This window comes from Danio aesculapii, chromosome 3, assembly GCF_903798145.1.
Source record: "Danio aesculapii chromosome 3, fDanAes4.1, whole genome shotgun sequence".
Classification (NCBI taxonomy): domain Eukaryota; kingdom Metazoa; phylum Chordata; class Actinopteri; order Cypriniformes; family Danionidae; genus Danio; species Danio aesculapii.
The window spans coordinates 38,065,305-38,083,652 of NC_079437.1; the positions used below are offsets into that span (position 1 = coordinate 38,065,305).

General features: G+C 35.5%; 1 protein-coding gene across 2 annotated transcripts; it reads left to right on the forward strand.

Annotated features, from left to right (window-relative positions):
* Positions 1–764: 764 nt before the first annotated feature.
* Positions 765–16,146, forward strand: zfand2a (zinc finger, AN1-type domain 2A). 2 transcript variants are annotated; one of them, XM_056453934.1, is made up of 8 exons: positions 765–854; positions 3,732–3,863; positions 3,947–4,098; positions 4,182–4,301; positions 7,781–7,871; positions 7,957–8,033; positions 9,507–9,646; positions 15,831–16,146. In XM_056453934.1, the coding sequence occupies exons 1-7, from the start codon at positions 771–773 to the stop codon at positions 9,616–9,618; spliced, it is 768 nt and encodes a 255-aa protein (XP_056309909.1). In that variant the 5' UTR covers positions 765–770; the 3' UTR covers positions 9,619–9,646; positions 15,831–16,146. The 2 variants fall into 2 exon arrangements, with proteins under 2 accessions (XP_056309909.1, XP_056309908.1); XM_056453933.1 differs by having other exon boundaries at positions 9,507–9,591.
* Positions 16,147–18,348: the final 2,202 nt, after the last annotated feature.

Consider the following 18,348-nt stretch of genomic DNA (forward strand, 5'->3'; position numbering starts at 1 on the left):
TGTGCAACAATGGGAATCTAGAAGTGTGTTGATATTAGAGTGATCGCCAAAAATGATCGGCCGCCGTAAATAGGTTATGCTAGTTAAAGGACCCTCTAGTTTGTGGCTTCAGTTGTTGTTGGATACTCTTTTAAATCTTGAAGAATTAACAACTGATATCGCAGTCTATATCGTTATTGTTCAGTATGGAAAAAAAATTAATCGAGATTGCATTGTTGCCATATCGCCCAGCCCCAGTTGGGACCATTGTTTTTGTTTACATCCCTCAAAATGGTCTATACAGAGATAGTTTGTGTTGTAATTGTAATCAGATCATGTAATATAAAGTCATACACACTGACGATGGCATAGCAGGAAAAATATGGGAAAAAAAAATCTCAGCCTGCTGTTTTATTCTTCTAAGTCTCTGACAAGCCACTCCTGCTATTTCCACCATTACACAGTCTGTTTTGTTGAATTATTGAATTATTAATGTTTATGTATATGCATTACTGTGTCTCTGCCTGCATGGCAAATCCGTTAAATCACATTAGGAGCGGCATTTCCTCTCTTTATTTGTTATAACCACAAAATGTAGTCATGTGACACCCCATTGTGTCAGCCAGGTCTGTCCAATGTTTTATACTGGTAATTAGTGTTGAAATTATTTATCATGAAGTATCCATGTACATTTTAACAATCATCAGCTGTTTTTAGTGTTATTGTGCATGAATAAAATATTTTTTGTCTTTTTAAAAATGTGTTGTGTGTATTCTGCAGATTTCCTTCCAATGAAATGTGATGCCTGTGAAGAGATTTTCTGCAAGGACCACATAACTTATGCAAATCACAAGTGCACTTCATCATATAAGAAGGTCAGTATATTTGTTTAGGACACACAACAGAAATGGAATTAAGATGTGGAGCATACATGTATTAGTGGCATTACTGAAGTAAACACAACGATCAAACTATGGGGTATATGCCGAAGCATGCTAATAGGACTTTTAATTTGCCAGTAACCTGGGTTAATCGTTTCCGGTGAATTGTATGCTAATGCCAAATCGGCACGTTTAATTTCAGTTTTCTTTAAAAATCAGCGATCTCCACTGGCTAAGTGATATCTGATATAAAGTGGGTCTCAGATTGTACAAGAAGTGCAGCATTAAAATAAAATTTTCCCCCGCCATGTCTTCATAATATGAGCATTTATTTTACCCCAGTATATTCATTGGAGCTTCTGCTCAAGCCTGCCGATTCTGAGAGGCACGTGCGAGTAAACGGATTTTTGTCTCGTTTTACACTTGAGCAACTAAATGAATGCCAAAGTCTATTTAACTGATTGTATTTGAATTATATTACAACATTGATGCTGTAAAAGGAACCGTATAAAATGAAAAAAAAAAAACTCCCAATAACAGGTCACTGGAAGTTTATCAGTATGGGAAACACACTAGCTCGGCATATACCCTATTACCATCATGTAGGACTTTTCGCCGCATTTTGTGACTACACACACACACACACAAACACACACACATCACGAAATACAGAAGTTTTTTTTTCTTTCCATTCGTCATTGGGGTATCAATAAAGCAACACTCTTCCACCAGTCCTTCATATTCGTGTCAAATACCCCAGTTTTTCACAGGGGCATGAATGAAATATTCATGAGTAAAAGTTAAACTGCTGAACTGCAGTTAAAGTCGATAAATTAAAGACGAAACACCCAAAATTACACAAAACTCTGCAGACGTGAATAGCCTGGTGATGAAACATTCAAAAAGCAATTAAATTATATTACTGTCTTATTCAGATTAAGGCAAATAACTACTGCTGATGTCCATTTAAATGTAGTCAGTAGTGTTTGTGAGGTAAGTGAAAGATCCAGAAGGGCATCCTGCTGATTTGATTCAGAAGGGCACTTTTTTTTTTTTGTCAGACGGCTCACCGGTTTGACTTTCATTCATTCACCGCCATTAGTTTTAAAAAGCACATTTTATTTGTGTATATATTTTACTGGAATGCATTACCTCTACAGGTGCCTGATAGTTAGCTGTGGAGCTAACGTTAATCATATTATTCCCTCTAGTGAACGCATAAAAATTGTCATCATAATTTACTCGAGTGCACGCCTCAATGTCTCGCTCCCCCCTTAATAGGTGCTGGCACCCCCTGGTGGGGCGCGCCCCACAGTTTGAAACCCCCTGGTCTAGACCACAGGTCTCAAACTCGATTCTTGGAGGGCAGCAGCTCTGCACTGTTTTGTTCCAACCGTAATCAAGCACTGCTGATCCATCTAATTAAGGTGTTCAAGACTAACATGGACTATTAAGCTGGTGTGAGCTGGAGGGGTTTGGAGCTAAACTATACAGAGCTGCGGCCCTCCAGGACTTGAGTTTGAAACCACTGGTCCAGGTCCTTAAACATTCAACTTTAATAAAAATCATAAAGAATTTTTTTTTTTTTATACGTTTAAATGTGTTACTCCATCCTGGAGCAGACATCGATCAGAAAATCCACGCCACCATAGTCTTATGTAATCAACTGAAAATGTTAGATTTAATAAAACATTTTTAGTGTGCTGTTAAAAATTGCTCTGAGAACCACAGTGCCATAGTAATGTTTGTAACTCTTAAAATGATCGTTGTTATTGCTGTCTTTATGGTTATAAAACTGTGTCTTTATAGAAAAGTGTTATTTATAAACCGTTTATAAATAGCCATTTTATCGATTTTCTTTTTGTTTCGGTTTTGTTTATTTGTTTGTTTGTTTTTTTTTTTGTTGTTTTTTTTGCCATGAAATAGCCGTTGAATCTGATATAGTAGATATAATCTAGTTCCAAATTAACAGTAAAAAGTTATAATCTTTGTTTTTGTTTTTTTTATTCAAAGTAAATTATCTCATTTCATTAAACTCTAGCTAGGGTGTGACAGACATTAAAACCTCCTGCTTTCTTGGCACTGGATGTGCCAAAGTGATGCAAATGCTACGGGCAGGGTTTTAACAACCGTACCTTTGTCTTTGGGTGATACTTTCAAGCTGGTCAGGGCAGGTGAAAACGCAGGGTCTATTCAAGACCCTAAAACGAGATTTTCAACTAAAACTAGTCATGTCTGTTTCCACCAACAAATTCTGCCCCTCCTTAAAACGCACAATAGACTCATTTTATACTTGCTTTAAGACTTGTGAAAAACTTGCAGACTGCAGACTTGTAAGAGACTCCTGTAGGCTCTTGCAGACTCGTGGACTTCTTGAAGGTGCTGTATGACTACAGACTAATTAAGACGTCTCAATAAAGAAATTCTGCTTGTTTGAGTCTCCTGGACTGGGTTCTCATCTTCATTCATTTTTTTCTAACACCATTAATATTGAAGTTAAATTAAACATTTAATGTTGAAAAAAGGATTATTGTTCTCAAATTTAGTGTTTTTCTAATTAGATTTTTTTTCTGATAAGAATGCTATTTTTAATGGTTCATTAAAATTGTATTAATTTTAAAAGTTGTTGAATCCCAAAATCATTATCAATTGAATATTCTATTCAGGTATTCACACACAATTATGTGTTGTCTTTTAAATTTAATTATTTATGATTGGATGTAAATTCCAGAAGTGAAAATAAGGATCCAGAAGGCTTAAAACATTTAATATATAAATGTAACCCATTTTAAATTAAACTGTTTATTTTATTTCATTTCATTTGAGGTTGTGTGTATCTGGTAAAAGTTAGTTATTTTATTTTTGGTACAGGACGTCCAGGTTCCTGTATGTCCATTGTGCAACACCCCCATTCCCATCCGAAGAGGAGAAATGCCAGATATCAAAGTCGGCGAGCACATAGACAGAGACTGCAAATCTGACCCTGCCCAGAGGAAACGAAAGGTACGCCAAACGCATAGGAGGAGGAGAGAGATGATGATATCACTTCAAAATGAACACCAACACGATTGTTTATCTCCCTGCAGATCTTTACAAATAAATGCTCGAAGGGCGGCTGTAAGCAGAAGGAAATGATCCGGGTGACGTGTGACCAGTGCCACTTAAACTACTGTCTGAAACACAGGCATCCACTCGACCACGACTGTAAGACTGACAGCAAGCCGGTCTCCAAATCAGGGTAAGCCTAGTTTTCATGCGCATCAGTGATGCTCTCTGGAGGACTAGGGATCTACTAATGGTGGGGTTTGTTTTGTTTTGTAGGCATGCAGCTTTAATGAGGGCTCAGACCTCTTCCAGTAACACTGCAGCTTCATCCACTAGAGGGAGCTCTAGGAACATGTCTAATGGAGTCACTGGAAACGTCAGACCTCAGAGCAGTAGGTAAGTACATTTTGAAAACACAATGTTCTCCGAAGTGTCAGTTCAATATACGCCAACCACTTAGAAGCTGGAGGTTGTTGAAATGCTTTTAAAAGAGGTTTCTGGTGAAGAAAACACTTCCACCGATTCACTTTTTAGTACTTTGAGGAGTAGTTCACCAAAAAATGACATTTTCACCATTCAAACCATATGTAAATATCCAAAATCAAACAAAATGTGCTCAGGGGTAGATTTAATAATGTGTCTGTGCTCTTTGGGCAAGGGATTAATCAGAACAAACAGCAAAAAAGAAACTCCAGACGCACATGATCACTGTTACCCTGATTAAGGCAGCTCTCTGTCAAAACGCGTAGGTTTTTTTTTTTTTTTTTTTAAAGATTAGCCATGTGAATAAAGGCGTTTTAATACTTTTTTCCATCTTATTCGAGTGGCTTTTGCTGTTTGTTTGTATGTAAATATCCTCTGTTGTGCAAAGAAAGGTTTGGAACCACTTGAGGGTGAGTATATAATAATGCCACCCATCTAATATTTAGCTCAATGTTCATTTTTAAATTCAATTCAGTTCAAGTTCATTTTTACAGCACTTTTCACAAGAATTATTGTTCCAAAGTAGCTTTAGCAAAGGTGTGTGTATGTGTTGTTAATATATTACAATCACACATTCATATTTATTAAATAACGAAGAATCACCTAAATGTAATATCTGCCAGAATGCTCTCACCATCAAACATATTTTGTTGGAATGTAGAAATTTATATTCCGTTAGACAGGATTTTTATAAGGAGAGTACTTTGATGGACATTTTTAAAAACGTACCACCAGGAAGAGTTTTACATTTTTTATCAAAAATAGAACTGAAAAACCATATTTAACTTTGAATAAATTTTTTGTAAATTTTATCTATTTATATTTTATATATTTGTCTAAGTAATTTATTTATTTATTTTTTATATAATACGAATTTGTTTTTATCATGTAATAGTTTAATGTATATCCATTTGGCCATGAAATAGCCATAAGTTGCTGATGTGGCAATAAATATGTAATAAATAAATAAAAATATATTACAATCAAAAGTAGAAAAGGTTGAAGTGTGAGTGGGGTGGAAGGTCACGTGCGTGTGTGTATATATATATAGTTGTTCTGCACAGTTTTACAATATAATGTACTTTTTAAGGGTATTTTGACTATTTTGAGGGATGTAAACAAAAACAATGGTCCTAACTTATTTCCTGTTTTACATTTTTAATTTCTATAGCTTCCGAGAATCCAAAAAGAGCTACATATTGATAAATAATGTTATGATAGCTGTTTTAGCATTAAGTTAGGATTGAATTGCCTCTTATTATAGTTATGGAATAGTTTGATAACAAGCAGAAAATGTTCATGGGCAAATGATGTCACCATATTGAAATGGTCTATATCCATTTTTTGGTTTTTGCCATTTCGGCTACTATTGCGCATAATGAAAGAAACATCATGTCTTGCAAGACCTCAGTGCTATATAAATAAACTTAAATATAAACGGACAACTTTTTTTTTTTTTTTTTTTTTTTAAACCTGTACAAAGCTAATGAATTAAAGCTGTAATCTTACTGAACATATACTATAAATTGACTATACACATAACCTAATACAGACTAAACATGCACTTAACAGCAGTGTTTTCCAACCCTGTTCCTCAACAGTACATATTTCGGGACGTCTCCCTTATCTGACCCATTAACTTCAGGTTTTGTAGTCTCTTCTAATGTTTTGAGTTGATTTCAGGTGGTTTGATTAGGAAGAGGTTGAAATGTGTACTGTTGGTGTTCCTTCAGCAACAGGGTTGGGAAACACTGCTTTACAGAGATATTGCACAAAAAATTGTGTGAAAGAAGTATTTAAAGTTTTAGTTAACCAAATAAAGGAAAATTCAGCCTTAGACCTTTAAAGATCTTAAAATTTAAAATTGGTCCTGACTAGGCATGGGCCAGTATAAGATTCGGATGGTATTATAACGTTGGATATAAATATCACGCTATTGAGATTACTGCTATAAAATATATTCTTTTTAAATGTCTGGGTTAAAAACAAAACCTTTTTTCCTCGTTGAACACAATATATTTTATTTTGGCAAACATTTAAAATATTTTGGAACAGTAATAATCTCAAGCCAAATGAATTATTGACTTCTGCTGTCTTCATTTGTTTCAAAAACACAGATTTTTTTTTTCCAATTAAAAATAGCATCCTTGGATATCTTTTCTGCTGGAGACATTGTTGTTCTAAAAAAAAAAAAATAAAAAATGTAAATAAAAAAAATCTTACACGTACCTTAGGAATGGTATAGCAGAAACTTTTGACTGTTTTAAAACCTTGACTTTTCCAAACCGCGGTATACCTTGAACGCGGTTATCGTCCCATGCCTAGTCCTGACTCATTCAAAGTCCAGAAAGGTACCAAAAAAACCTACTCCGATCAGTCCATGTGACTTCATAGGGTTCAACGAAATATTATCAACTGCGAAAACATTTTTGTGTGCACAGAGCAAAAATAACAAATTTATCCAACAGTTTCTTCTCCTCAGTGTCAGTATAGGGTGCGCATTCATGAGTACTGTATAGTGATACACTGCTGATGCCCGTGCTCAACTTCCTCTGTTTGAAAAAGCACAGACACGCACCCTATACTTAATTCAATTCAAGTTTATCTGTATAGCGCTTTTTACAAAAAATTATAATAATTATTCAAATAAGGCAAATGTGTTGAGTTAACCATTACTAACGATGTATATATATTTTGGCAGCTAGTTTAGACCAGTCATTCCATCCTCTGAGTATATAGTAAAGTTCTTCTGAGTCATTTAGATTAAAGGATTTATTGTGTAATGTTTCTCTCGCACTTGCGACTGTGCTCACGCTATCAGCTGCAAAGCCAAGCAAAGTAGGCTTAAGTAAAAATGAATGCAAAACGCCATTAATAGACAGCTTCAAAAAGCGTAAAATGTTAATAAAAGTAAAAACAAAAAATATGTCACTAAATATACTTGGGCGGCCGTTAATATACCTGGGCAGCCTGAGCAAGTAAAGTCGATGTGTGGGAAGCAATGTTATTTTTTCACAAATACTGACACTGCGGAGAAGAAACTGTTGAAAAAAGGTCTTGGATTTCATCTAAAATAACTTGATTTGTGTTCTTCACAAGAGTCTCAGGGTTTGGAATGACATTAAAGGGGGGGGGGGGGTGATTAAAAATATAATTTTGTTGTGCATTCACAAGTAAACTTTGGTGCTATCTTAGTGCGTTCTAGAAAAAGACTACGTTTTTATAGGAAAGTGTCTGGTGCATATAGAGTGTGTTTCCTTCAAATTTGGTAATTTACTGAAATCTTTGTCAATCTTAGATTAAGTGATGCATGGTATGTTTTAAAGTCTTTGACATAAAACTGAGAATCTGAAATAAAGAATTAATGGAATTGAAATTAATTTGCTTTTCAGTGCACAAAGGACAAATACTGCACCTCCACCCATGGTGTCTCCCACAGTACAGAATGTAATTCCCCCATCAGTGTCCTATCAAGCTGGGCTGGTGCGTTGCTCATTTTATGGTTGTTTAGTAGCTTACAGTGTTTTTCTAAAAGTCTTTAAACCATGAATTGTTGTGTTATTCACAGACGGAGGAGCAGGCCCTCCAGAGAGCTTTAGAAATATCACTGGCTGAATCTGCTCGAGCAAGCCAGCCTACTCTAAGGTATTTGCTTTAAACCATTAGACCGTCTTATAAAAATAACTAGTAAAAGGGAAAAGAAAAACTGTGTGCGTGCGTGCGCGTGTGTGTGGTAGTAGTAGTAGTAGTAGTAGATTACGTGTTGATCTATATAGGCATGTTCATTTTTAATCCTTTGTCATTTTAGAGCATTTTATGCATAATACAACAAAAACAAATGAAAGATGCCGAGCTTTGAGACAAGATCATATATATATTTTTTACCATTTTTTTTTTTAGCTTCAGAAGATTTTAACAATATTTCTGTCATGAACACTCTCGGGATTTAGCATGGTAATGAATATGTATAAGGCAACGTTGTTGTATTTGGTCTTAGCGGTGTAGATCGTATTATGCCTCATTCGACTTTGTAGCTGCCTGTCGCTCTGGGTGGCGACCTGCTGCAAACCCAGGTCTGTGTAGGTCTACAGAGAGAATACAACCTGCCTCTGAGCGAGCTGAGAGAACATCACGTAAGCTCTACTGGTGCTCCTATTGGCTGTCGCTCAAGAAAGTCTCTCTTCATTTGCATAAAGTTGAAGGATTCCCAACTTTGTCGTGGTGCTCGACATGCCCACCTGGTCTCCAACGGTCGCTGTTGCTCACATACACTGAGGTTGCCGGAAGTCGCTCAATCTCTATTGAAATTAATAGTCGCTTGTAATTTTGTCGCTTGTAGTGTGAATGAGGTTTTATGGCAGAGCAAGAACCGAGACCTATTACTGCCAGTATATACACAGACATGCCGTCTGGGAATATAACACGCTGCTGCTGCAAACATCAATATATATGTAACCCCTGTAGCAGATTTAAACACAGGTGGAGCTGGGGTGGGGGAGGGTCTCCAAAAATACACCACAGTTTAACAGCATAAAATGACACAGAGCATTTAAACTGATAAGCAGCAAGCTTATTGGCTGAGGTGACAGCAACAGCATATAGTTAATTACGCAGGAGCAGATTAGGTGACCTATCAGCCTGCGTGCATATGGCAGTTTCATGGCAGGAATTGCACTTGTCAGAATAAACCAGATTTTTCACTTGCAACAAATTTAAACATTTAATTCCCTGGCCAATTCTCTCTTTCTGGAAAAAGAAAAGAAGTTATATATTCGTGTGTGTACGTGTGTGTACGTGTGTGTGTGTACGTGTGTGTGTACGTGTGTGTGTGTATTGCAGAATTTAACGAGTACTACCATTTTAGTCAAACCCATTACTGATAAATCCAGAAAAACTGTCAATTTTTCCAGTGGTCTTTTTATTTATCTCCATAGCCACATATATAATTTTTACATGCCTCAGATTATTTTTGAAAAGAAATTAGTGGCGTTCAGTTAATAGTTCAAATCGACAAATCTGTCCGCATGAAGACAAAAACAGCATTGTGGCCTGATATTTATGTGTGGTATGTTTGCAATGATTAAATAAAAGACATGCTGACAGTGGTGTGTGTTTCAGCCCTCAGGAGCAGGAGGATCTGGCCTTGGCTCAGGCTCTCGCTGCTAGTGAAGAAGAATACAGGCGACAGCAGCAGAGACAACAGGTAGCCAGAAACCTTAGCAGTCAGTAGCATACTATGCTAACAGGACCACATCTAGGTACATACAGCCCCTGTGACATCTCTGTTTGTCTTCATCTTTTGAGTGCAGGGCACTATAGAACAGTTCATTATTATTAATAATATTTGTATTATTGTAGGTGTAAATATTTAGCTAGGTTTTAAGAAGTATGAGCATCTAACACAGCGAAAGTGGATGTGTGGTGGCAACATCTGGCTGTGGATCTGGAAATGCACTATCATTGCTTATTTACAGAGAGACTTTTCAATAAACAAGAAAATTTAAGAGAAAAATATGTTTGGCCTATCAGTTCGAGTAAATTTTCCCTGTCTCTGTATACTATTTACTTTAATTTTAATTTATTTTTTGAGTTTGGTGACAGAGGAGCAGTGCAGTTGAACTGCGCTGGGTTTGCATGTCTTAAGAGAAAATAAATTTGTTTTTAATTATTATTTTATTATTTTGCCACAAATACACATGAATAAACATCCCACGTGAGTATAATGTTAACATTTTAGAATAAAGGTCCATTAGTTAATTTCACTTTATGTATTTGCTGAAAGATTAACTCGTGTATATACGTAATAACAATGAATAATTTTGAAAAGTATTTATTAATCATACTTCGTCAACATTTACTAATGCATTGTTTTGCTTGACAACTTTTGAACTAGTGTTATTTAGCTTAACGTTAACTGATGTTAACAAAGGTGAATCTGTACTGCAGTACATGTATTTATTAACATGAACAACAATTAGTAGTACATGAGTTAACATTTACTAATGGACCATTATTTCAAATTGTTACCAAAATACTATAGTAAAATGTATTATACTGTATATATTCTAGTATTTACAACTCTTTGTTAATGAATGCTATGGCATACTGTATTATTATTTATAGTGAGCTGATAAAATGAACACATCTATACTTACATTTTTGCTACATTTAAGTGTGCTGTATTGCAATTTAAATATACACTCACTGGACACTTTATTAGGTACACCATATTAGTACTTAATAGACTCCCTTTTGCCTTTAGAACGGCTCTAATCGTTCGTGGCATAGATGCTGCAGATTTGTTAGCTGCACATCCATGATGCGAATCTCCCATTCCACCACATCCGAAAGGTGCTCTATTGGATTGAGATCTGGTGACTGTGAAGGCCATTTGAGTACAGTAAACTCATTGTCATGTTCAAAAAACCAGTTGTGTGTTCAGAGATGCTCTTCGCACACCTCTGTTGTAACGAGTGGTTGAGTTACCGTTGCCTTTCTATCAGCTCAAACTACTCTGGACAAACTCCTCTGACCTCTGGCATCAACAAGGCCTTTGCGCCCTCAGAACTGCTGCTTACTGGATATTTTCTCCTTTTCTAACCATTCTCTGTAAACCTTAGAAATAGTTGTGCGTGAAAATCCCAGTAGATCAGCAGTTTCTGAAATACTCAGACCAGCCTGTCTGGCACCAACAACCATGCCATGTTCAAAGTCACTTAAATCACCTTTCTTCTCGATTCTGATGCTCGTTTTGAAGCAGATCACCTGACCATGTCTACATGCCTAAATGCATTGAGTTGCTGCCATGTGATTGGCTGATTAGAGATTTGCGTTAACGAGAAGTTGGACAGGTGTACTTAATAAAGTGGTGTTGAGTGTGTCTTCTAGTACTAGGGTATTTTGTTATTTCTTTAAATTACTATAGTTGTTGTGTTACCAAAATAACTATACAATTACCACAACAGATTAATTCAAGTACTATAATATGGCTCAAAAACTCAGTGTTTTACTGTAAGCTACTACAGTAATTTTCATGTGGGATAATTACACTTTGCAAGATTGTTTTATTGTTGTTAACTTGTAAATGGTGAGGCACTGAAATGTATTTAACAGTAATGCACAAAACAACATTAAAGCTTGTGTTTAATCAAATAGTGAACAAATAAGATGTATTATTTGCACTTATTTATTAAACAACTTTCAATATGTCATATTTTATAGTCCTAAACTGAAGTTTTTTTTCTTCAGCTTGTCAAAATAAAATATTTAATGAACTTTCAAGAGAAACATTCAGACGTATTAAATAAATATCAGGTTTAGTTACAATATAGTGAAGGTTTAGTGTAGTCCATCTATTCAGCGACATGTTCTCCAGAGCTGACTAATGAGTGTGTGGACATTGAATGGCTGTCCTGAGGTTATGTGACATTGTTTATAAGATGCTTTAATGATGTTTATTTCGACGCGAGTACAGTGATCTATCCTGCCACATTAAAACAGGAATAGACAGTGTTAAAAAGCATCTCCTTCCATGCCAACCATACATAATAATACCAACTCTTACATAATAATCACAGCTCTTGCTGGTCAATGAAAGTAAAAATGTGTCTCAACAGGTAGCCAATAAATGCTCCAGCAGTAAGTTTACCGGACCACTTCAGAAGAAACTCTGCAGTTGCGGCATTTCGATTGAAACTCAATCATTCCCCCAAATTCCTCCATTTTGTAAAAACGCCTCTAATGCTCTTTGTTTTATTGGGTTGTTTTGAAAAGTGTTCAGAATTTGGATTGGACTTTTGTAGCAGAATTTTTTATTTATTTATTTTTTCCCCCACCGGGAAACATCCTCTGTGTCAGCCTGCTGCAGTCCTACTGTGTGTGTATATATATATATATAAGGTGTAGAGCTATTTTAAATGTTTCATCTAAAGCAGAAAATTCTGTCATCCAAATAAACTTAGTTTGTCACAAACACGTTGAACACAAAAGAAGATATTTTGAAGAAAGCTTTTCCCCACTATGAGTTTAATTGTTTACCAAATTCCAGCTGTCTTCAAAATACCTTCTTTTAGGTTCAGCAAAATAAAGAAACTCATAAAGGTATGGAACCACCCGTGTGCGAGTAAATAGTTTGTGTAAATTTGCGTAAATTGTAAATTTTCATTTTAGGATGAATCCATTAATGTAATTAATCACAGTTTAGACACGCATGGAGTAAGGCAAGGCAAGGCAAGGCAAGTTTATTTATATAGCACATTTCATACACAGTGGCAATTCAAAGTGCTTTACATAAACAGGAATAAAAGAAACAATTATAAGAGAAATAAAAACAAACATAAAAATGGAGTAGTTCAGATGCAAAAGCTTTTAAGTGCCATCTGAAGTTTTCTCTTTTAATGAACATTTTTCCTCAGCCACATAAAGCATTAAGATATGACACCTTTGCATAAAAGAAAATTTTGTCAGTACTAGTTTTTTTTCACACATTGAGCCTATGGTAACCAAACCAGTTTGGTTTTTTTTTTTTTTCAGCAATATACATCTTCAACAGGGCTTAATTGCTGATGAATGACTGGATTGCCAGTCATTAGCTACGTTTCCATCCACCTACTTTTATGGTCATTTTGGATATGCGCATAAAAAAACGGTTGATGGAAACGCCAAGATGAGCATAAATTTAGAAAATGCGCATAAAAAACATATGAACAAACTTTTTATTTGATAAGAAAAGATGCGCATAAACTATAATTAAAACACTTTTACCGAACAGATTCCAGTTTGCGCATTAAAAAAAGTCACGTGATTTTGTTATAAGAGATCATGTGGTGATAAAAATGTGTGTGAATAGACAAACCAGCAGGCTGAACACGTTGTTTTGGTCATTCTAAAATGCCTGAACCATCTCAGTATTAGTGTTATTATATTATTAATGACCTCCAGAATCAAGAGCGTCTGTGATCCGCGTCTTACGCCTGTGTGTTAGGATTGTCTTTTGAGGCGCAAGTCATTTATTAAATAAAGAAAAGTTTCAAGCAGCTTCTCCTAACACAGCAAATTCAGTTTTTACTGTTGATATTTATCGCCAGATAAAGAGGAAGTGACGGTTTAGTTCGCTTTAACAAATTGGATGTAAACGCTGCTCTATTCGCACATATTTTATGCGATAATCCAGTTTTGCACAAGTTAATTCGCATTTTTGGATGGAAACATAGCTACTGTAGCTAGTAGTTTTCCAGTGTTACCAGCCACTTGCCATTTTTGCCAGCCACAATTTTGTTGTTGGGCAAATTTTATATGCATAAATTTTACTTTGACGTGTTAATTACTTGATTTAAGTTTTGTGTTATGTCCACATGCCTCATCGTTCATTTAATTATTTTGTGTTGTGTATGAGCTTTCTCAATGAGCATGAGCAATTGGGCTGTGGTTTCATAGTGTCGCATTATGAAATTAGTTTTATTTCACATGACACAAAAGATTTATATATATATATATATATATATATATATATATATATATATATATATATATATATATATATATATATATATATATATATTTATATATATATATATATATATATATATATATATATATATATATATATATATATTTATATATATATATATATATATATATATATATATATTTATATATATATATATATATATATATATTTATTTATATATATATATATATATATATATATATATATATATTTATATATATATTTATATATATATATTTATATATATTTATATATATATATATATATATATATATATATATTTATATATATATATATATTTATATATATATATATATATATATATTTATATATATATATATATATATATATATATATATATATATATATATATATATATATATATATATATATATATATATATATATAGAAAGCAAGTGAAAAGCATTCTGTGTGCCATAATGAAAAGATGATCGCATGCACATGGTTAACATTAGGTCTATCAATAATCAGTTATAAGATTGGTCAAAGCGAAAGCAGCTTGCGCTGCTGCTTGCAAAGAATCCTGAGCTCTCGAAAGTAGCACGTCTGTGGGTGCACGAGCATTGCATTGTTTTCAGTCTATTTCAAAGATAACCAATCGCACCATTTGCGTTTCCAGGCACGGTTGGTTCACACAAGTAAACTGGGGCGCAGCAAGCTTTAAACACTTGCGTACATCACATCAGCTGTGCACATGCTAAACATTAAGCCCTCGTCAGTAAGTGAGGATCGCCTGTGTCTCACCATGTGTATTATCTCTCATTCATTATTCACCTGCTTTCTTTTGCTCACGCAAACTGTTATTTATTTTTTATCAGTCATGCTGCTTCTCGATTCTAAGATCACATTTGCACTCATATTCACAAGAGGTCATAAACATTCTAATCTTAAGTGATGAGGCAGCACTGGCAATTTAAAGTGTTTTCAACCAGCCAAAGTAGCTAGTGGGAGCGGCTGTCTAACCCAAAGACAGTTCCCAAAAGTGGGGCAATGACGAGGTGTCGCTTTGTGACTTCCAAAACTCAAATAAATTTTATTAAACTATTAGAATTACCATATTTTAATCATAACCCACATAAGTTATGACACACAAATAACAACATACAAAAAAAAAAAAAAAAAAAACAACCTTAATTTTTTTTTTCCATTTGGTTGCTAGCTCTGGTAATAACGTCACCTGCAGCAGATTGATTTTACAAGGCCAGGTTAAACTTTCTGACAACCTTTATGGCACTCTAATACATTAAAAATAAGCTATTTTAGCTTTATATTGAATTAAATAAATGACTATAAAACATGATATGGTTATTAGACTGTTGCATGTTTGTGTTGTCAATATGCTGACAGAATTTAAGTTTTAATGTGAACTATTTAGAAATATTAAGTAATAATAACTAATAAGAAATATTTTTTAAGGTTAACAGAAGAAAGAAACCCAAACAGGTTGGTATAAAGTAAATGGTGGGTAAATGATAATCCCAAATATAACAAGTAATGCATAATTCTTTCATAGCTAATCAAATTAGCACATCAAATAGACAGGTCTGTGAGGGCCAACCTGACCACATTGTGTGAATGAAAATTTATTTCTGATTCGGATAAACTCTAATTTAACACCCTTTTGAATGGTGTATGTCCTTATGTAAATGTATTTTCGGCTCCATATTTGTAGGCTGCTGAAATTTCAGTGCATCGCTACTTAAAATTCACAGATTTTTTTGGGCTGTATGAAATATTTGGTAATCATGTCACAAATGAAATTTATTTATTTTATTTTTATGGACACAAATGGATAGACATATATTTTCACTCGCACTATGAGCCGCAATTAATTCTTATTTATTTAATCCTTGAATTATGCTTCTATAGTGAGTAAGTACTTGACCTCTAATAGTGTCTTTTTCAATCCACAGGGAGGAGTTTCTAAACAGTCCAGCTGCCGCCTGTCGTAATGTGAGGTGACGCTGACCATCTTTTAATCTGCCTCAATCTGCACACAAGCACCAGTAATGTATCCGTGAGCTGCACAGTCCAGAATATAAAGCTTCTTCTTCCCGAAGGCTGTTATGTTGTCTTTGTTCTTCTCTTTTGCGTCATTCTGTAGTGCTTTTTAGCTGGGTTATTCTGCCATTTCGGCAAGCGGTGCTTCATGTACATATTTTATATAGCTATCATGTTAATCTGTCAATCAATGTAGATGTCTTTTGAAATAAATTATTTTGAAGTGTTTTTTCACACTCCGCCTTTATTGATCACACTTTCAACTAGAGCTCCTGATGTCTTCCATTTCATTAAACGAGTGGATGTTGTATTTAAGAGGTGCAGATCAAAGCTCTATAATTCAGTAAAACATTATGAAGTATCAGAGAAATGCATTTATTTTTGTTGCACCTGCATTTGTTCTTTCAAAGAGCTATTTCTACCTGATTTACTCTATAAAAATAATCAAGAATTCAGGCTGATTCAGGGATGTTCATATTTTATCTTGAATTACTAAAGTTATTACACAGTAAATGTAACCATTTTTATCTTCCTGTGTGTCATTGTGTGTGTCTGTCCTGAAGAATTATGGAACATAAGAAACATTAAATACACTATTTTAACTGCCAGAAGTCACCGTAGTTACTTATTATTATTATTATTATTATTATTGTTATTATTATAATTCCTTACATTTATATAGCGCTTTCTGGACACTCAAAGCGTTTTACTTTTTGGGGGGAATCCCCTCATCCACCACCAGTGTGCAGCATTCAACTGGATGGCACGATGGCAGCCATATTGCGCCAGACCGCATGCAACGCACAAGCTTAGGAGGCCATGATGGACTGAGGCCAGTGGTCAGGATGCCCAGCTTAAACTCCCTACTCTTTTACGAAGGGCTTCCTTGGATTTTTAATGACCTCAATGTAACATCCTATACGAAAGACGGCACTCGCTGAGCAGTAGAGTCCCCATCAATATACTGGGGCGTTAGTAGTACACACACACAGACCGCAGGTTGAGCGCTCCTTGCTTGGATTAGAAATTGGATTGGATAGGGAATATCCAATTTGTCCAACAGTTACTAGTAACAGGTATTAACCTGTTTGCTGTAATTAATTGTCAAGAGGAGAAAAAACACAATTTATATAAAGTTTCATAACTGGAAAGTGTCATAAAAGGCTATAAATTGTTCTGGTTTTGCTTTTAGATCAGATTATTCTTCTGAACACAATGTATTTTAAAAGCTTGTCTACTGCAGGTGGTTTAAGTGGGCAGAGCAATCTTATGCCAGAGAACTTTTACACTGTTCCATTAGAAATGGCTCATTGCTAAAGCCTAATCCATGGCTGTCAAACAGAGCCGGCAGCTAGCTCTCTGTAACTCTCACATGGTTGCCCACTGAAGCTAAGCAGGGCTGCGCCTGGTCAGTACCTGGATGGGAGACCACATGGGAAAGCTGGGTTGCAGCTGGAAGTGGTGTTAGTGAGACCTGCGGTCTGTGTGGGTCCTAATGTCCCAGTATAGTGAAGGAGACTCTGCACTGCTCAGTGAGTGATGTCTTTCAGATGTAGTCATTAAAATTCCCAGGATGTCCTTTGAAAAAGAGTAGGTTAATGCTCAACTCTGTCCATCATGGCCTCCTAACCATCCCCATATCATAATTGGCTTCATCACTACGTCTCCTCTCCACCAAACAGCTGGTGTGTAGTCTGGTGCAATATGGCTGCCGTCATGGATGCTGCACACTGGTGGTGGATGAGGAGATTCCCCCCAATGTGTCTAGAAAAGCGCTATATAAATGTAAGGAATAATATTATTAAAGTTTGTGGAGCTGAAGCTTTGCACAGTTTAGTTTTAACCCGAATTAAACACACCTGATCAAAGTAAGTCTGTCCTTCAGGCTTGTTTGTAACCTGAAGGTAAGTGTGTTGAATTAGGTTTGGAACTAAATTTTGCAAGGCTACGGTCTTACAGCCCCAAGTAGGCATCAATGCAGCCTGGAGAACACCAAGCGGGAGGGGCTTATGCCACAAGTAGGCTGGGTTTTAGGGTTGTTGTAGGTGTAGTAGACCTTAATAAAACACAGCAGGTTACTGTGACGTTTGGTTTAGATTTGTGGTAGAACTCCGGGAGGTTTGTACAACCCACTCTGAGCTTAAGTCCCACCCACTTGGAGCTGGCTCTGACCTCTATTTACACCCTTCTCAACACCCCTGCCCTAATCCCTTTGAAGGGTTCACCCTCCTGAGTGTCAGGGCATATGCATGAGCCCTTCGGGATCGAATGTGCTGTTTGGCACCAGATTTCCCTATGCATAGGATCATGGGGGCCTGAAGTGTCCATCAATTGGAACTTTGAAATCCTGGATTTCGAAGGGGACAGTTTTGAGCACTTTTAATTGGAATGACAGTTCAATGTGGCAGCTATGTTTGTTTTCACTACAAA